General features: G+C 36.6%; 1 protein-coding gene across 5 annotated transcripts in view; it reads left to right on the top strand.

The window, feature by feature from the left end:
* INTS6 (integrator complex subunit 6) overlaps positions 1-20,738 on the top strand; it is a 39,089-nt gene that overhangs the window by 8,596 nt on the left and 9,755 nt on the right. For all 5 annotated transcript variants that reach the window (XM_058841478.1, XM_058841500.1, XM_058841489.1 and 2 more), the window contains 5 exons: positions 8,366-8,455; positions 15,455-15,638; positions 16,616-16,741; positions 17,575-17,729; positions 20,498-20,650. In XM_058841478.1, the coding sequence (XP_058697461.1) occupies positions 8,366-8,455; positions 15,455-15,638; positions 16,616-16,741; positions 17,575-17,729; positions 20,498-20,650 (708 nt within the window). The remainder of the gene's footprint in view (positions 1-8,365; positions 8,456-15,454; positions 15,639-16,615; positions 16,742-17,574; positions 17,730-20,497; positions 20,651-20,738) is intronic.

Genomic DNA, 20,738 nt, shown 5'->3' with positions numbered 1-20,738 from the left:
CTGGAATTCATTATATATCAAATTCCTATTCCATGCATGTTTTACTTTTTCTTTTAACTGTCACATAATTGTGGAAGATTGAAGGACTGAATTGTTTTTGAAACTTACTAAGGACCTCATCTAAATTGGAACACTTACAAGTTAATCAAGAAACTATCACTTACATAATGTGATATTTGAAACTCAATTAAATCTGTTCTTAAATGAAAGAAACAGGACAAACCTATATACTAACCTGTGATCTTTGAAACTGTGACTTACTAATATTGGGACCCCTCTGATTTAGGTGTTTTAAGTTTAGGTTTAAGGTTTTAAGTTGGATGTCTTAGTAAATCTACTATGTATTCATCATTTCTTTATTCAACATGAACAGAGTCTTAAACTGCTTCCTTAACACATGCTTTCTGTTGTTGCGTGTGTACTATTCAAAGTGGAGATTTTGTATTCCAAAATGATCTGTTCTTGAATTGAAATTCATTTTCAGCCTGCTTTGAGTTGCCTTTTTTGTTTTCTTGCAGTTAGTTTTGGTTTTGTTTTTGGCACAAACTTTTTGAGAGAGTTCCAAAATGACTGAAGTTGCACAATTAAATAGTCTTTAAGCAGTTTGTTCAGTGCCAGACTTGGAAACCTGAATGTGTAAAGTTATGAGCATCTATAAAAATGATACTAAGCACAGTGAATTTTCTTGTGGCATGTTTCAGGATGGATGTGCAATGAAATCATTGCCTATAGAACACAAATTTGCAAACTTCAGCAAAACAAGCAGCTGATGTGCTTAGATATATTTCCATGACTTTGTTTTTGAAAATGGGTTTGATGTCTCTTGTGCAATTCAGATAGCTGTTTTGTCTCTAGCATTTATAGTTATAGAAGTGATATCTGACTGGATCTTTGATTTTTGGTGTACAGCTTTGACTGGACAAGGCTAGTTTAAGATGACACATTTGGAGGTTCAGTAGTCAATTGGAGTAATAAATGGCTATTTTAAAAAAGGTTTTTGGAGATAATGCTGAGGTCCAGAATACCAAGGGGCAAATTACTTGCTTTCATCCCATTTATTTTCCTCAATACCTTAAATTTCCTTTTCTTAAAATTAGGTAGCCTGTGTTATGAACATAATGGTTGTTTCAAGAATTGTCCCTTAGTTCTGTAGCTGATGTGTTGAGGTGTTTGATCTCTGGCTCAGCTTTAGGAGAAGTCTGCTATTACAATTGAGTTATTACAATTATGTTCTGCTTTGAAAACCTTTTGCTAACTGATTTTTCTTTAAAATTCTTTTTATATAACTTATAATGCAGAAAGCATTATACCACCAAACAGTGGTATGTTTGAACATGTGTGCAAAAAATTATTTCATCCATGGCTAATCTGTAGTGCTAGTAAGGAATGAAACTGAAGCCAAGTAACTGCCTTGTAATACTACATAGGTACTCCAATTAAGAAACTGTGACTAGCCCATGTCTTGGGCATTGTAGTACCTCTTAGGTTTTTGTTAAGTAGTTTTAAGAATTGTCTAGAATGTGTGAAATTAATTTTCCTACAATAACCGTGCTGTAATCTATGGAGGAGGACAGCTGAATTTAGGTTTTGTTATCTCACCTCATGGAGGAAAGATATTTTTTGGTAGCCATCCTTACTGTCAAATTGTTGCAATTTTGTTGACTTTCAGAGTATGAATGAATGCAGGAGAAATCATTACTGCTTAACAAGCATTTTCTGTTTTTTTGGGGGGGCAGGGAAAGTGGTGAGTTAATGGGTGCATGGATTTAGACCTTGATAAAAGGTCTTCCTAAAACTGCTTTTAAGGTCTTGTCCAAAAGACAAAATAAGTTAAGATGGGGGGGGGTGGCTAGCTTCAAAGGCAAAGGGAATGTGTTTGTAATACAGTTTAATGTTTGTGGCTGAGACTTCCAAAGATGGGCAGTCTGCAGCAAAAAAAAAAAAAAGGAAGAAGTGGAATGATAGTATATGCTTCCATGCTGTCTAGAAACCATGAACCAACTATTGGATTAAACATATGCTAAGAAATTATAGTTCAGTGGTGGATTACTTCTTATTTGTACTTACACAAGAACATTTAGGGGTTTTAGATATATGGTTTTGGATAGGAGGTATTAACCTGTTCCTGTGTATTTTGAGGTAGTATGCAAACACAGCATGCCTCAGGTTTATCTTGTTACTCAAATCACCTTATATGAGGATAGATTTTACTAACTTGTGCCCCCTCTGCTGGCTGGTGTTCCAATTACAGAGTAAAGTACAAGTTCACATAGGTGAGGTACTCTCTGATTGGCTATTTTGGCCAAATACCAGTTTATAAATGGTTTTTTTGCATCTGAAACGATGGTGAAACCCATGGGAGTTGTGATTTGGAAGACTAAGTGGTGGTGTTGAGAGATGGTGTTTTCATAGCACAGTTACTGTCTTGGGCTCAGTCAAGACTCCTTAAGCATTTGTCAAACCTGTTTCTTTCCCTCATCCCTTAGTTGAAGAGATGTGATCTTTTTACTCACCCTGGGTGTGTATATTGTTACATATACAGAGGAACTGGACCTTTATAGTTTTCAGAACCACAGTTGGGTCTTCTAAAACCTGCTACTATTACCTGCTTTTCTGATAGTAGTTGTTTTCCCCTTAAGATGTAGAGTTATCTTCTTTTGGTTATAGTGAGGTGATTTCTCAAATTATCTTTAGCAGGTGATGAATTTTCCTGTGTTCTTTCTGAAACCTGTCTGTTGGTGAGTTAGTATTCCTGACTGCCTAGCATGAAGGAAAGGCAGAGCACAAGTCCTCACATTGTGAGTACTGCAGGGAGACCTAAGAAATGTCAGTATTATGACAGAGGATGCTTCTCCATACTGCAGGTGTGTGTGGGACTAGCTCTAATAGTAAGAATCATCCTCTTGTCCTACAGCCCTTTCAGAAAAACACTGGGCATTTTTTCTTGGAGACAGTGTAATTTCTGGAATGGGGCTTTCACTAGGTTGTTTCATAAGTTTCCTCTTTGTGACTGGTGTTGCTGCCTTTGTCATTAATCAGTCATCAAGGGAGAATTCTGCTTTGTATTAAAATTTCTTTTATGGCTTGAAATTTTAACATGTTTCAAAACAGTTATCCTGACCAAAACTCAGCCTGGCTGGTGTAGCTCTCATTGAACTTCTGTGACTTCTGAAACTGATCTTTGTATATCTGCTGTGCAAATATCTGATCTTCTCCTACTAAGACAGACCTACCATTGCAAGACTGTATTATATAGTGAATAATCAATAGAATCAAGGAAACATTGAAATCCTTATGGGTGGCAAGACAGATAAGTTAGTAACTTTCGTTGTGCATGAAGGCCATCTTGTCAGACCTTAAGCTTGTACAGAATTTGTATGTTCTTCAGCTCTTACTCATTCAGGCTGAAAGCACAGAAGTTTCTCTGACACTGAGGTGCTTCCACTTCAGGGAATCAATTTCTGTTCTAAAAGAGACATAGTAAATAAGTACAATTTCAAAGTTATTTTTATCATGCAGGTTCAGTCACTTAGATAACAATGTGATGGGATTTAGAGGTACTGTATTTTTCAGTCTGGCTACAGAATTATGGTGCTCTTGTGGCATATCCTGTGAGCAGTCAGATTCGTCAAAGGAGATGGTGTAGTAGAATAGGTGCAGAAAGGACTGCCCTTTTTGCACTCCCTCACCCGCAGCATATTCTTCCTTGTGTTCTGATAGATGAAAATTTCAGTGTGTTTGTGATAAATATTAATTAGGTGATAGAGTAGCTTCATCTGGGGAAACTTCCATTTAAAGACATTTTGCTTCCTATCAAGTAATAGGAAAGAATTTACTGATCTACCAAAATTGAAAGCATATTAATTCCCTAGTACTGTAGTGCATTACATGTACATGCATGGTTATGGTGTGTGTCTACATACATAATTGAAACATATGTAAGGATTGAAAATCCTTAAAGGCAAAGTAATTTTTGTAGCATTTAATTGACAGGTATAAATTGACTAAAATACTGTAGTGATGCCAGTGTATTCAGCTGTGTTTGTGACTTGGGAAACAATTGTGTGACAGCATAAAATACAATTGATTATACAGGACTTGCCAACTACATTGATTAATTCTGTGGGGATAGTAGAAAATAGCCAAAGCTGCTGAAAATGTGAGTGGGACTAGTAAGAAATTGCACAAGATGCTGCAGTTCTTATGTAACTGATCATCAGAACAGTTGTTAAATACCTCTGTGTACTTGACTGGTAGTTGTCTGCCTTGAGCAATGAAGGGCAAGGTCTCTAATAAATGGTAATATCTTAGACATTTCATGGTTTTGCTAAAGTGTAACTGAAGTTCGTAAGAAACAAGAAGTGAAAACCATGATGTATTTGGACCATCTCTTGTGGTTTGAAATTCAAGTTCAGTGTTTTGATATTTTTTTAAGCTGTTCATCAGTTAAAAATAGCTTTAAAGCTAATAAATTTTGTCATTCTGACTTCTAGATTTCATTTTAAGCTATTGTTTTTGAGCAATGGTTGCTCACAGATTCTTATGAGTATTTGTGAGACTCTTGACCTTCTAAATTATGAAAAACACAGGACTGAATTAAAAAAATCATATTCCTATTTTGTGTTTCCTGGTCAGGTGTCTAAATTTAGTGAGAGTTCGGGCTGATACTTCTGAAAATGAAGAGGCTGTGCTGAGATAATACAATGGGAAATAGATGTGCACTACAGCTTGCAGAGTTTTGTGGTTTACTGAAATGAAAGTGGATCTTTTAGACATTTGTTGTGATCTCAAAATGCATTTTTCCCAGTTCCTAGTGATAGGTAAAAAATATGCACTGAAGTTCAATTCATGTCTTTTTTCAGCTTCCAACCTTTCTTGGGTGTGAGGTTTCTGTACTACTAAAAACTTATTTTTGTTGTAGTTGCTGCTTGTGTCATTTTTAGTCTCTGATTTGGTGTGTTTTGGTCACATTTCTACCTCATCCATTTCTTCAGTTCTGAAACACCTGTCACACTGAAATTAATATTTAAATGTGTGCTTTGAGATAACAGTAGTTGTTAATTTATCTTCTCTTCCTGCATGTATAATATTGTCTACTTGCATATGTAAAGGTCACAATAGCTCTTGAAGTGCTTTACCTGTACACTTGGGAAAAAAATCATGCGTGTATCAATTAGTCATGCTGAAATTTGTTGTTAAGCTTACTTACCAGTGGGAGTGATTTCCTAGTTGTGAGAGTCTTAACCAGGCAATAATGTGTCTTAGTAATTTGATATACTCCTGGGTCAATGTGAGGCTCCCCCTGAGAGCATCACACAAGCTGGGATGGCATGGGATGCCTCTTAGTGACCCCTTGTAAGTGGTGTGGAGCTCAGTGGTGCTCTGTATTTGTGTGTTATCTGAGCATGGAACTGCTTCAGCTGGAGACCAAGGATAAGGCAACCAACGCAGCCGAGTTCTTTTGTGTTTTGAAGTAGTCGTGAAGCTGTCAAATTGTTCAAATGGAAGTGTTATGTAATAGAAGTTAGTTTTAAGGCTTTGAATCTCTTGTTCTTTTTTAGCCAAGCAAACTTTCTCTGGTGTTGATGCTGAGTTTTAAGCAACTTTGTTTCCAAAATAGGTCTGTGGGGCTTTTCTTGTTGTCTTGGTGCACGTCTGTCCTTTAAAATGCAGATTGCAGGCGAATGGAAAAATCTTCCTTGTACCTTGTTACAGGGTGGTCAGCCATTAAAACCATAGGTGCCTCTTCTGTTTTTCACCACTGCTACAAACTTCCAGAAGGAAAAGCAGTGTATTGAAAAGAATTTGCTTCTGAAATAAATACAACCTCATGCTGGTTTGCTATTTACCAGAGTAAGTTGTAAACAGGCTTATTATTTATACCTTGTTATCCTGAGATGCTTTCCCCAGTGCATTGCAGCATACCTGTAAGCTGCCAAAGAGCTGGTAGTAATGTACACTGTCACTCACTGTTCCTCTGCATATCCAAAATAATTGGGCTGGATTGAATTAATTACCTAGGCATTTTGAAGAATATTTTGAAGATGTGTAAATGCTAGGTGTTTGGTTTTTTTTAAAGTGTATTTCTAGGGGATGAGAAATAGAAAGTAATTTGATTACTGTAGAATTAGAGTAATTAGATAGAAGTTCTCAACCAATTGTTGACAAAAGTGCTGCAGTTTAGTTAAAAGAATTGGTAAGTCTTCTGGAATTTAATTTTATGATGTCTGACTGCTGAGAGCTTATTTATGTAAGAGGGGGTTTTCTTAGAGGAGTATTTGACTTAATACTGGTTTTGAATGCCTTTGTATAGGAGGAGTAAGGAGCAGGATCAGAAGAGCCAGTGGTGATCTTGAAAAATTAATGACATGGAAATTTTTAGTCAAAAATAATAGATCTCAGTAATGGGCATTTTTACCAAAATTTTTCCAGATACATTTTAATTATCTTTCTGAAAACAAGTTGATTCTTAGTATGCTAATGCTATCCTTTGTATATTTAAAATGCTTGTGAAATTATAAAGAGTAGACTGAGGATGAAGGCATTTCACCCTCAGACATGTTTTGTAGGGAGCTCAAGTGTAGCAACTCTTGATTCTTTCCATGTAATTTTGTAATCATTCTAAGACAAAACTGTTTAAGGCTTAAACTGTAGATGGGAAAAAAAGAGACCAAGTACAATGAAGGAATAAAAGAAGTTCATAAAGATTATGAGGACAGCCAGGTAGGTGTTGTCAGAGATGAAAATTTTAATACTTCTATTTGAAATTGCACTGCAATATGAACTAGGAACTGCTTATGACATTCTAAATCTGTTATTTTTATCAGTTGTCAATCCCTTTTTACAATAATTTATTAGCAATAGTGTTCAAGTATTTTTATGGTCAGTATTCATGAGAAAAATATCTGGTTAGAAACTCTGCTTTCTGTATTATTTCAGTGCAATGTAATTAGCTTCCAGCTGATGTTTTGCAGTTGTGGTAAACTATTAGTTGGCACAAAAACATACTATAATGGTTAAGAAGTAAATGAGGCTAAATATTTGTAGGAAATTATTTTAATTAAAATGTAGTGTTTTGAGCAGCCTTAAATTCTTTTGAATAATTGTTTAAATTATCAAGTAGCTTGGATTTCATGGGAGTCACTGATCTTTGTTTTAATTTGATTTTTGCTTATTTTTTGTAGTAATGGTATGCCATTTGAAAAGAAGTCTTTAATTTTTTTTCACTAAGCTTTGGGAAAATACTGACCACTATAAATGTGGTGCTGCCACAGTAGTCAAACTGGATACCCTTCGGCAATTATATTTCAGGTTGTTAAATAATAGTTCTGTTTGAAGCACAAAATCAGTGGATGATCTTTTATATTTAGAGGGTTCTAAAAATAGATTTAAAAGATCTTTTAAAACCTACTGGTTCTCTCTCCATACTTTTAGAGTAAATCATAAGCATTCATGAGATAACTTGTCTGTATAAGCAGAACTAGGCTGAAGGTTTAGTTCCATTTTTCTTTGTTTACTGAGGAAGAAAAACAAGGCCTCGAGGTTAGCAAGAGAAGAACAGGACCTACTAAACACAATCTTGTAGGGACTTTTATTCAGTCTGTTATTAACTCTCGGTAGAGTGAAATGTATTACCTAAGCTTGGAGTTGACAGGTCTGTGGAATACTTCAAAATTCTTTTCCAGAAGGCACAGAAAGCTCCTAGAATATTGGCAGTAGATAAAAAAATACCAATAACTGATCTCAAGTTTTTGCTACAGCTAGCTTAGCTGCCTGTCTCGCTGGGATCCTAGAATATCTTGCCTTGTATATGTTTCTGTCTTAAATGATACATATAGAAAGTTTCTTTATTTTTCAAGTATTTGTTGAAGTAGATTTTGCATGTATGTTCATTTTTGATCAGAATGGAATGGGTGCTATTTATATCAGTCTTAATACACAGAGTATTAGTTCTTAACCCAGGGGTCATGATCACAAGATACTATGCAAATACTTGGACACACAGTAATTAAATCACAAAATCGGCCCTGGAATCGGGGGAATTGGAATTACCTTTTAAGGAGATGGTTGTGTCTCTAAACGGCTGCTAGTTTGTCAGAATACTTCAGCAAGCGTTATTTTTGAAGTCCTGTGTTAACAATTTTTGCTGTTTGTGTATGTGTTCATTGAATACAGACACGTTAAGTGTCTAGCTTTCCATGGTCTGGCTGTAAAAAGGCTCAGAAACCCATTGTGCTGTACTCTGTGGTACATGAGAATAAATACCTCAAGCTTTGTTGTTTTGTTAGTGGATATCAGTGGCTATTTAATGTCTGAACAGAGTTTGTTACATTATTTTAAGCAAAACTTTTTTTTTCCCCCTTAGGGACGAAACCCTTTTTTTCTGGAGCCAGCAATAATTATAACAGTTACTGATGGAAGTAAGTTAACTACTACCAGTGGGATACAGGAAGAGGTAAGATCTAACCTCTCGTTACAGTGATGTGTACTAAATACTGTTTAAACATTGATACTATTTACAGAAGGAGCATAAGTGGCTCCTCAGATGAATCATCATTAACAGCTTAAAATTGCTTGTGTCTTGTTTTTAATTTCAAGTAATTTTATGCAATAGCACTACAAAAAAACCAAATAACTTTTTCCTTACTTCAGGTAACAGAAACCTGTGGTACAATTGTTGGTCTGTTGAGTTTAGAAAGAGCAAACTCATTCTGTCTAGGGAGTTCATGGCTTTTCAAATATGTTAGCAGAAGAAATTGATTTCTGTAAAGACTGTATCTTTAATTGGTCTTGATATAAGTTCTTTTTGCACAGACCCAAGTTAATTTAGTGATTTCCCAAAGGATGTGGCCACTAGGGAGTATGTGATACATGTACTGCTCTCACACTGAGTTCTTAAAATGATTATAATGAAATCAGTAGTCTTTGTAATTTAAGATAAGAAATGAAGAAATTTATTCCAAGTTTAATCTGTAGAGCAGTTTAAAATTGAGATCTTAATATACTAGAGTACCTACTCAGACATCTGGTAAACTCAAAGGTATAGCAAATGCTGAGGTACTGAACTATTTTAACTTACAGGCCATTTTGAATTTTTTTCTTAAAAAGATGGAAGTGGTTGCAAGGGGTAGGATTGGTCTGGCCAGCTCAGTTCCCATTCCATACAGTAGTAAAGAAAAAAACCAACCAAAACAAACTACAGCAAATCCCTAAGCTCATTCCCTTTTCAGGGAAAAGGTTAATATCCAAAGGTCCATTTTAAAACCTAAGAGGAGAATTCAGATTTTTGACTGTGCTGCACCACATTTGACTGTACAGAACAGATTAACTTGTTGCACTTTGCTGTTCATTAGTTACTCAGATTTCTCCTAATAATATATTATATTGCATTCTTACAGCACTTACAGAATTTTTCTGTATGAAAAGTGGTATTTGAGTGGTTTTTGTAATATATCTGACTTGAAGAGAGTTGAATGATCGCATAATTGTGTGGACTCCTAACAAGCATAGCTAGTAACTGAAAGGGAATTCCTGGATCCATGGTAACAAGTAGGTTAACTGTATGAAACCTCACTTCCATAATACTTTTGTTTTTTACCCAATAAGCTGTTTTCAGATTAATTCTGTGATTGAATGTGTGCAGTCCAAAATACTGAATATGAGATTAGTGTGACACTTCTGGAGTCTTCTGCAAATGCAGTACTGTTAGCAGCAGAACACTGTGTTGGGTAATCTCTTAGCTGTGCAATTCCTTCCTTGAGAAGAAGAATCTCTATTGTCAGATGATGTGTAAAATTTGGCATTGACATAATGGACTGAGGAACACCCAGGTGCTCAGAGGGTGAACGTAATGATGTCTGGGTAGAGGCTGAGAACCGGGTTTGTTCAATCTTCAGAAGAGTGGGGGAGTGCTTTACCAACTTTTGCAAAGGCTGAATGGGACAGGGAGCCTGTCTTTTCCTGGAGGTACACAGAGCTGAGAAGAGGCAACAGCTGCAAGATGTCTCATAGGAAATTCTGATTGCATAACTAGAAAATCTTTAACTGTGTGAGTTATCAAGAGATCTGGATGTGTTGTCCAGTGGTTGTGGTGATAGTAAAAGCTGCACGGGACAAAGCCCTGAGCAATCAAAAGCCTCTGGACTGTATACCTATCATGTATTCCTTCTAGTGTACGCAGTGGGATGCTTCTATGTTACATTTCCTTTCCTTTTTGTTACTCAAAATGATTTCGGTAAGAAAGCTGCATTAGTAGTTAAGCTTTCTTTTACAACAAGAATCAGGACTTTTTTAGCCAGCCAAAAAAAACAGTTGTTTTTTTTTGTTGTTGCTCCTTTTCCTTTTAATGCTGATACAACTTCTTCATCTTAGTCTTCACAAGAAGACATCTTTCTAGAGTCAGGCAACCATTTGGTCATACATTCACATTTCTAAACTGTTGTAACTTAGGCTGAGAGAAAGGGTTTTCTGGTGACTGCATTAATCTACTAAATTTCGACTTGGCTCATGAGCAGTGCTGACTGATAAGTGTGTGCTACACCAAGAGTTTGTGTCATGATCTTGTCAAATAGGGCCCAGTGTTACAATTTTGTGATTATTAAATTAAATTTTCAAAATGCAGAATTTACTCTAATAATAGTGAATCTATGTGGGGCTTTTTTGTTACAAATAAGCCAATGTAAAGATGTTCCATTCCTCTAGAAGGCAAAGTGGACCCCTGTTCTTCTTGCAAGACAAAATGCAAGTTTGAGTGCTTTTCCATATGTGTGTTCTGGGTACATGCTTCATACCTAGCAAAGGATGTGACTTTTTTTTTTTCCTTTTTTGTACCATAGGTGTACTGATAGGAACATTCTTAACACTATCAAAGAGGAACAGAGCACTGAAGGGTGCTACTGTCTTTCAGAGATACTCTTTTGCTATTGTCAGTGTGTGTCCTATTAAACAGAATTTTTCTTAGTCTACCTTGAGCGTCCTTTACAGTTACCTCTCAAGTTGGACAGGCAGAAGTGAACTCGAATTAGTACAGGAACACCATCCTGGAGATACGGAAGTTCGTTGCTCCTCTTCGGTTCACTAACAAAGCTTTTTCAGTCACTTTCAAATGTCTCTTCTGTTCTTTGGGTTTGTCTTTGGGAAGGCTTTTCAGAGTTGGTGTTGGAAGTGATCATATCCCACTGGCTATGACAACAATGTTTTTACTTCTTAGCATTGACTGAGGCAGTGTATTTTTAGTTCTTTTAAGACATATGTACAAGAGAACCAACAATGTTGGGCTTTGGTGTTTTGTTCAGGTTTTTTTTGGAAAGCCTGTGAAGTCAGTGTGGAACCTGGAGGCAAGTTTTCTCAAAGCTTTGTCATTCAGATGAACATTTGCATTCTTACCAATGAAATCAGTTTATCACTATGGGAACTCTGTCATTTGTCTTAGTATGAAGCAGTTAAGCTTAAACCCTGTTCCAGATCTCTCCCTGAATTCTTCAGATGTCCTGTTCCTTTGTGGATTTTAAAATGGGTGTTGCAGATAAAGCCTTACCCTTCAGTGAGTGCTCCTTTGTCTCTCATGGGTGTGGTTACTCAGACTGAAAGCAGAAATTATATTGTCTATATTTTCTCCACCTGCACAAGTTGGTAAGACTTTCAGTTCTGTCCCTTCTGACGCTGCTTTTTAATGCACCAGTGCCAATGCACTGAAAAGTGCCAGTATCAATTCTATGTTCTGCATGGCTTGTTGACCAGACTCTTTCCTGGACTCACTAGTTCCAGTCAGAACTTGGAGGGGATGGGCTCATACTATTGGCAAACCGTCATTAATTATTTGGTCTCATGTTATGGATTCATTATGGAGTGGCTTTTGCTTCTGGTCTGATCCCCCACATTCTGTCTTAGCCCTTTATTCATCTTTCATTAAGCAAAAGTTTAAATGCTTGAAGGGGTTTCCTATTCCTCTCCATATTATAAAATAACATGCTTTTTGAGTTTTACAACTGCTGAGCTATGTTACCTTGTCTTCCCTCTACATACCCTCTAAGTAGCATTAAACTTGTCTGCAAGACTGAAATGGAGTTATTAGTGTATTGATGCATTCTGATAAATGATTATACAAGCAAAAATCATGAGCAATGCTGCTTGGTTTCTGTATATTGCCATTCTTCTGATCTGCCAGTTATGAGAGACTCTTACAGGAGGAATCTGATTTTTGTGAGACTTCATACCAAAGCTGTTTGGCATTGTCACATTGATCCTTCCTAGAACTGATCACCTTGCATTGCACTTGTAACAACCGTGACAAGTGTCACAGTCAAGGTTCTGCTGGTTCTGCTTATTGTCAAGAATAATCAGGAGCTCTAAATGCTCTATATTTTTATCATAGTTCCTCCAGTTAAAACTTCCGATTTCTAAACAAATTCTGCAGAAATATATGGCAAGTATCATTAAATGTACGTTCTTTCTCCTTATTCCTGTTAGCAGCAGTTTTTGGGTTCACAGCCTTTGTCACTGAGAGCTCTTGATGTGTGTATTCTTGATGTGTAACTATCAGGTCAGTGAGTATTTGTTGATGGCTAATGCTGGCTTTGGAATGGCCAAGTATATCATGACATTGACATGGTATGTCAGTTGATTGATGTCTTTGGGATCTCCTTGAATTATCTCCCATGGAAGTGTCAGAAAGACAGTTTATGTCTTTCTATGTGTTATAACTGCATAGGATTGGATGGAGAAAGATGGGAAAACATATTACTGATAACTGTAAGTAGAGTTTTGCAGTCTGTCAAGAGCTGACTGTTCTCAGCTGGGCTTTAAATGGTTACCTGTCTGTAGTCCTTTAAGGATGAAAGGCTACATTTGCTTTGAATGTGAGATGTCTTATCCTTTTTTTGGGTACCAGAGCATGCAAGGAAGGTTACTTGCCAATAGATTTTTTTTTTTTTTTTTGTACAAAAAGAGAAGTTGACTGTAGGCATATTTTTGTTTAGTGCCTAGTCTTCTAATACCCTTTTATGAGATTTCCCCAGATGGAGCTGCCTGTTTTCACCTGGGTACTAAAGCTTAAGCAGTCCTATTGGTGCCCCTTCTAACGGATGAGCCTGTATGTGCAGCCACTGCCAGATGATCATCAGTGTCTTTCTCAGACTGCCCGACCAGTGCAGTGTGTCCTAAAGCTTATATCTAGCTTTTTTCATCCTAGGGTCTCTAGGATCCCTTTTTTGTTCCCCCCCACACCAAGATTTTAGACTGCTGCTTCTCATGATTGCATAAATGTAGGTAGAAACAAGTACTGAGAATAAACAAAACTGTTCACCAATAGCCTTGTACTGAAGAGATCTTCTAGAACCCTCTTATCTTCCACCCTCTTGTAGTTCTGGAATATTTTAGTTGTTTTAAAGGCAGGAAGAGTGGCATAAGGTGCATACTGATTGTGTAGTAGCATTATCATTGTAGCATTTGGGAATGGTAGGGCTTCTGTGTGCTCCTACAAACAAGTGATGAGACTAAACAGCTGGTTTCTAGTACTAAGCTGGGAGGACACGTGTTGTCTGTGTACAGTCACATGTTGAAGACCACAGCTGGTAAATAACCTTCCCTTAATTAGTTCATTCTACCTTTATCTTTCATACTGTCTGTTGAGAAAGAGGAAAATGTGTGCATGCCTTCATCCTAAAATATGTGTGGGGAAAGAAATTAAATGTAAGATGTAGAATTCTAGGCTCATCTTAGTTTCTGCTATGTATGCAGTTGCTATGGTAATACAATACCAGTTTAAAAAAGGCAACTGAAGGTGACAAGACCAAGTTACTAATGTCTGTGAATGAGGTGGTTTCAATCTATAACTTCACCTGTATAAATGTTAAAGGATGTTAAATGTAACTGGAATTAAATTGTAGGAGGGAAGGTGAGGACATTTGACTTCATGACAACTGCTTTGTATTTTGTCTTAGTCTGAAAACTTTTCTGATAGTAATATGTGCATAACACAAGTGCCAGCTTCTAACTACTCTTTAGTGTTGGGCTTCTCTCCATATAGCCAGCTGAGCCAATGAAATATATTATAGCTTGAGGTAAACTGAACTCAGGATACTGTTGGTGCAGAATCCGGAATATTTATATATATATATTTATATATATAAATATACACAGTTAAAAATACGTGTATCTGCTGCTCAAGGGAAAACAATGCTGTTAAATAGGTGTGTTTTGCAGATCAAATATACTCTTTGGAGACAGTATATCTTCAGTCAGATCTAAATAGGAAAGCTTGAATGGCATTCCTTAATAGGCCCAAGTGAGGATGGTGGAGTGCTTGCAATTCAGTCTTGTTGCAGTCAGGATTCCAGGCTGTTAACTAAGAATGTGGCTATTCTTTTAACTGAGTTTCCATTGTCAGGCAGTCTTTGTGGTTCTTTCTGTAGAGGGGAAAGACATTCATGTCAAGCAGTTATAAACCAGCTGAGCTCCCTTTGACTAACTTTGTGTAAAACATGAAACATTCGGAGAAAATAGTTCTGGTCTTTCATGTACTCTGTGCTTGAATAAGCAAAAAGAGGAATTCTGGAGGAATCATCAGGTGTGTGAAAAGTGCAAAATATTCTGATTCCTGGCCACATTTTAAGAGTAGTTTTGTCATGTTTGTTAGTAGCTTCAAGTTTGTATCAATAAATTGATTGCTTTTCAAACATGTATTTTTCCCAGTATGAGATGCTGCAATTATGTAAATAGAAATAGCTGCAGTATCTGGATTTAGAAATCAGGTTTTAATGCTTCTGAGCTATCTCTTAAAAATAAGCAAACAAACCTTTAACAGCTTTCTGTAAATTCTCTGACCACTATGGACAAGAAATTAAGGCAATATATAATGAGTGCTTGTGTGTACTTGCATCAAGTTTTGGAACAGACTAGTACTTTCTTGCTGGTATTGAGTTGAGGGTTTAGAATTGGGATTTTTTTGGACACTGCGTGAGAGAAAATGAGGACATGTTGAGTTTGCTTCAGCATGTGGGCTTAACCCCCTTGTATTTGGTGTGCTAATAGGATGGTCTGTGCTACTTGAGTCATTGCTTTGGGATTTTTTTTCCCCCTTTTGTTGCTGCAGTGCTCCAGGTGAAATGAGAGTTTTGCTTTTGCTAACAGGGCTATCATCAGCCAGGGATGTATCAAATTTTCTGAAACTTGCAATTACTTGTTGCAAATCTGTCTGTTCAGGGCTTCTGTAGTTGAATGTTTGGATAAGCTTTCTTTTTCCCACTAATCTGTGTCAAGTATCCGGTTGCAAAAAGAGCATCTAGGATCTTCTGAATGCCTTGTGCTATCCTTTAGAAGCTTGATTCGTTTTTGTTAATGAAGTATTGTGTGTGGAGAGAGAATTGTGCTTATATAGAGTGAATTGCCATTGCTATGTAACCTGAATTTGTTTCTTTCATAAGCATTGTATTCACAGATGTAAATTCCTTTCCAGCTCCATTTACCTCTTAATTCCCCTCTGCCTGGAAGTGAGTTGACTAAGGAACCCTTTCGATGGGATCAGAGGTTATTTGCTTTGGTTCTTCGTTTGCCTGGTATTACAGCACCAGAATCAGAGCAGATGACAGGGGTACCTGTGGATGACTCTGCTATCACACCTATGTGTGAAGTCACAGGAGGTGAGTGCCTTTGTTTCCTTTGACAAGTCGTTACTTTCTGAAGTGTTTATTAATTCAGTTTAATTCAATTAATTGTGTGATTCTATGTCATAGAATAAGGATTTTGTAGTTCTTACAGTACTTGTAAAAACTCTCAAGACTATTATAATGAAACTGAAGATGCATACAGCATTAAAGCTATGCAGACAATTAAATGTAGCCTGTCTTGGAAGAGTGGATATACATTCTTTGGAAATGTTTTGTAATAGAACTTACTTTTTTCTACTATATCTTGATATTGCAATTAGAAATTGTAGTAATTGAATCTGTTCTGCAGTACAGTTTTGGTAAATTCCTGTCATACTCTGGTCTAAAAAAGCTAAAGTGAAGGAAGTGAGTTGTTTCATGTGTTTGCCTCCAGAGCATGCAGAATGCCTTTCAGAATGCATAATAATTCTGCAGAATTGATACTTGTCTCAGTTTTAGCTCATATTGTTAATATTGTAGAAATCATATTCCAGATCAAACTTGGGCACTGAGTTTATTACATTTAAAAAATGTGATGATTCTTTTGATGCATCAGAGGGAATGTGATAGAGAAGAAACAAAGGGCTTTGAAAAGTATTCTAAAAGGATTTGATTCCACTGCTTTCTGACTGTAGGTAGGCTGTACTGGTAAATGCTTTGACTGAAATTTGTGGACCGTTTTAAGTGTTGCTGTCTGTCACAAGGGGGAGCCCATTTTCCATGAATGCAACCAAGAATTGGAGTTAGTCATTAGGGGTCTAAAATACAAACATTTCTGATGAGGCACTTATCACTCATCACTCATCACTAAGATGCCTTGCTGCTTAAACAAAGAGGGAGTGTTCAGAAGTTTTAAATCAGCGATCCATACATAAATCAGTTGTGTGTGGTGGTTGAACAGTTTTCAATGATCCAAGTTAAAATAAGGGCAGAAACACTGAAGAGTTTTAACCCTGACTGTTTTGTTCTAGGTCGATCATATTGTGTGTGCTCTCCAAGAATGCTGAATCAATGTCTTGAGTCATTGGTGCAAAAAGTACAAAGTGGAGTGGTAATAAATTTTGAAAAAGCTGGTCCAGATCCCTCACCAATTGATGGTACTTGAAATTTTTTACACTGTGCTATCAAATAACAGGGATGACTGTTGTCAATGTAACTTAGTGAACTTAATATAGTAGTTGTCAAGTCAAAAGGGAAGCTATTGCAATTTGAAAGACTTAAGTACAGAAAGGACCTACCTGTTAATTCTGAAACTCTTTGTAAAGTGTCTCAAAATACTGGCTGTAGCTGCCAGACATCTCTGCATTTGGTCAAACCACTCAGGAAGTCTTAAATGTGTTCGTTCATGTCAGGCACAGTTAAAGGGATTTATGGGTTTTAAGCAGTTTTCAAACAGCTAGAAATGTAAATAACGTGATATCAAAAGACCTGGGCTTATCCTTTTTTCTTCAATGTAGTAAGGTGTCTGTGTTAAGAGTTAAAATAGCAAATACACCTGTGTGGCATTAATTTCTCATTGTAAATGGCTTAGGCAGGTTCCTCTTCGGATGTTACTGAGAAGTTTGTGAGATTTAAGTTTTATTTTGCTGCAGTAAAGAGTCTAGCAGTATTAGTCAGGTGTATAATTTCTTTAATGGTTGGATTTGAAGGTTATCTGTTAATGACAATGGAGGAAAAGAAAACATTATTATGAAGGGCTCCAGATAATTGCCTTTTGGGGCCTTCATCCTGTAAACATTCAATACTTACTTGGTTTCTCAGTTTGTGTTTTTGCAGACATTCTTACTGACAACTATCTGATATTCTTAGAAATAATATTAACTGCAGGAAGGACTTTCCTGGGGTTATAGGTTTTTAACTCTTTACAGAAGTTATTTAATACTGGTCTTAAGTTTTAACGCTTTTGACACATAGCCTTTTTCTTCTGTAGATGGGCAGATGGAGATATCCAGACCCTTTGGACCCCAGCCTTGGCACAGCTGTCACAAACTTATCTATGTCAGACCAAACCCTAAAACTGGGGTTCCTATAGGTCATTGGCCTGTTCCTGAATCCTTTTGGCCAGATCAAAATTCTCCAACACTGGTATGTACTGAAGAGAAAGCAAAGGGTTTGTGCATGCAGGAATATTCTAGGATTTCCTAGTCACAGATTTTTTTTTTTTTTTTTAACTCTTGATACATGTATTAAATTGTAGCAAATGTGGAAGCAGTGTGACACATGCTTCCTTCCTGTGGAAGGAGTGACACATGCAAGCCTATAAATTACTGATGAGCAAATAACATGGGGTTTTCTTTTTAGTAACTTTGAAGCATTAGGAAACTGCCTGTAACAGACTTTTGACCTGGTACATGCACTTAAGTGTTTGTTTGAACCCTGTTAAATATCAAATGATGGCACTTAGTAAAAGCCTATAGAATTCTATTGCCTCGTAGAAGGTATTGATAAAGGATAGTATGATCTTGACAATTTGAATCCCTGTGGTAGTTCTGCTTTCATTCTAGCAAGTGAATATAGTTTCATCTGCTGTTGTGCAGTTTAGCCACACCTTCAATTTATCCAAACTGAGAAAACCTCAGCTTTTGAATTAATTAATTTATTTTTCACAAAACAATGTATGCTACTGCCTTTTTGTCTGAGAACTAATCATTAATATAGTATAATGCACTTTTGTGTTTGTTTATACTTGAAATAATTAAAGTAGAAATCCTGCGGTTGTGTAATAGTTACCTATATTTCATGATGATTTTTACTGAATTTTTGGGGTTTTTTTATATGAAACAGATGTGTTAACACTCACTGAACTTCCAGTAAATTTTATTTCTTGGTTAGAAAACAGATTAAGTCCTTTGACATACAGATTGTTGAGGAGTGATAGGGTATGAAATTTTAGTCATATTTACAGGTTTGATATTTTTGACATCTGTGGCAATGTTCATTAAAGGATGTAGTTGTTCTTCTGAACTACAAGAATGTTAGCATATATAAATAAATTTGCTGTAGTCATTAAAAGAAACAAGATGTCATTATGTAGTGGCTATTTAAAGGGTGTTCTGTAGGAAAGCTGATCCTGTGTATTCCTTGTAATCACTGTCAGTAGTGTATCTGCCTCCATTTGCTGTGTAGAGTCTGTAGTTTGGTACTCCAGGTCTTAATCAAGACTGATAAAATAGATCTTGCCAAGTGAAGAATTGTTGAATTATATCTTCCAAAAGCCTGAAGTTAACTTACTCAAATGGCAAAAAGATGAGTTTTTTTTCTGTTGTTGTGTGTATAGCTCTCATAACTATACAGCACTGTCATGTACAACTAAATTCTTGTCAACATCAATAGGAATTCTGCATTGTACCTTGCTCATGCAGTGTTGGGGGGCTAAGTTGCTGGTAGTGTTTCAAGACCTGTATTTCAATACTGTTCTAACAGTAGCATTCAAACACAACGTATGTTGTAATCAGTGTGTATGTATGCAGTGTATCTTGTCTGCTTAAGAGTTCATAGTTAAATACTTGGCTTTTCCTGCCTGTTGCCTGATCTACAGTGGAGTTGTCTCAAACAGTTCTATCACAAGAACTTAAGTCTACTGTGGCTAATGACAATGACACCATAAAGACTTTTTAAAATGTATATTCAAGTCTGCTGATAATTATGTTGGCGGATCAACATGTAAATGGCTGCTTCAGCTGCTCAGAGGTAAAACTAGTTCTGCTGTCCAGCAGTGGATTATTAGACTTCTCAAGTCTGAGTAGTCAATTTCTTTTGCAGCCTTTTTATTTCTAGTATAACTTTGGTGGCTTGGTCAAAAACTACCGCAACTATTTATTAGTCATACTCATTGAAGAGAGTTGTTCTTCCTCCATTTGGTTGGGCCTCCTGTTTGGTGTCCAGTTGGAGAAAGCGCCTTCCTCAGGGTGGAGACACTCAAGGCAAGACCAGCTCTCTTGACAGAGAACTTGTTTGGGTGGCTTACCCTAAAATGAAGAGCCTAGAGCTTAGACATAAAAGAATTGCTTTCAAGATGAAGTGGTAAGATGGTCCAAGAACCCTTGTGTTTTTCTTCTTCATCTTGTATATTCATGAGTTACCTTTTTGTAAATGGAAGGAGGCTTCCCAGTTGGGCTCTTCCTCAGATTCTAGTGGCCCTGGGAGAAGGCTCAGAGTATAAGAATTTATATTCTTCAGTGGAAGGTGTACAGCTCCAATTTTCATCACACTGAAAATTGGCTTTCCCTTTTGGCAAAAGAAATTTAAAGTTGAAACTTTAATGGCGCAAAGGCCTTTTTCCTGTGATTAATAAAAAGATTAAAAAAATCCAAACACTTAAGTTCCTTGAACTGAAATAACCTTTTTTCTCAAGCCTAGTTAAAATATGAATTTTTCAAGTTTTTTTTTTTTTTCGGAGTTCATGCTGCTCTTGATCTCTATAACTGATTGAGTTTTGTAACTGTTAAATTTGCCAGGGAAAGTTCCTGGCAAAGTCAGCAAATGCAGAAGTACAGCACCTGCTTTTGTAGGGAATGAAAATGGACATGTCCCAGAGTAGCAATGATGATGGTTTTTCTGTCCCCACTAGGACTTACTCCCATCTGTACAGCTTTTTGGTAAATGCAAGAAATCTTAGTTGCGCTTTGCTCTAGACTTTCTATGTAAAGTAACTGGCATTTATTTAGAAAACAAGATTCCTTCAGAATAAGACAGTGCTAACATCATAAATTGCTTAGGACTCAGTAAATTAATCCTGTATTGAGTAGGTTCCTTAAATGTATTTTCAAAGAAGCTGTATTACTTCAGTTGTCATAGCACAAATGCATTTTAATTGTTGTGCAGCCTTATTAACAGTGGAATGCTTTGTTTAGCCACCTCGCACATCTCATCCTGTGGTGAAATTTTCCTGTACTGACTGTGAACCGATGGTTATTGACAAACTGCCTTTTGATAAATATGAATTGGAACCTTCACCACTGACCCAGTTTATCCTGGAAAGAAAATCCCCTCAGACCTGCTGGCAGGCAAGTAGGGTGCATGCTGAATTGAAGTTTATGGCATGCTGTTTTTCATATATCTTATTCTACAGTCAAAATAGGATGCAGAATTTCA

The sequence above is a fragment of the Poecile atricapillus genome, chromosome 1 (genome assembly GCF_030490865.1).
Source record: "Poecile atricapillus isolate bPoeAtr1 chromosome 1, bPoeAtr1.hap1, whole genome shotgun sequence".
In the NCBI taxonomy this organism is placed as follows: Eukaryota; Metazoa; Chordata; class Aves; order Passeriformes; family Paridae; genus Poecile; species Poecile atricapillus.
Note: the sequence above shows the minus strand (reverse complement) of the source record. Positions and strands in the feature narration are given on the sequence as shown.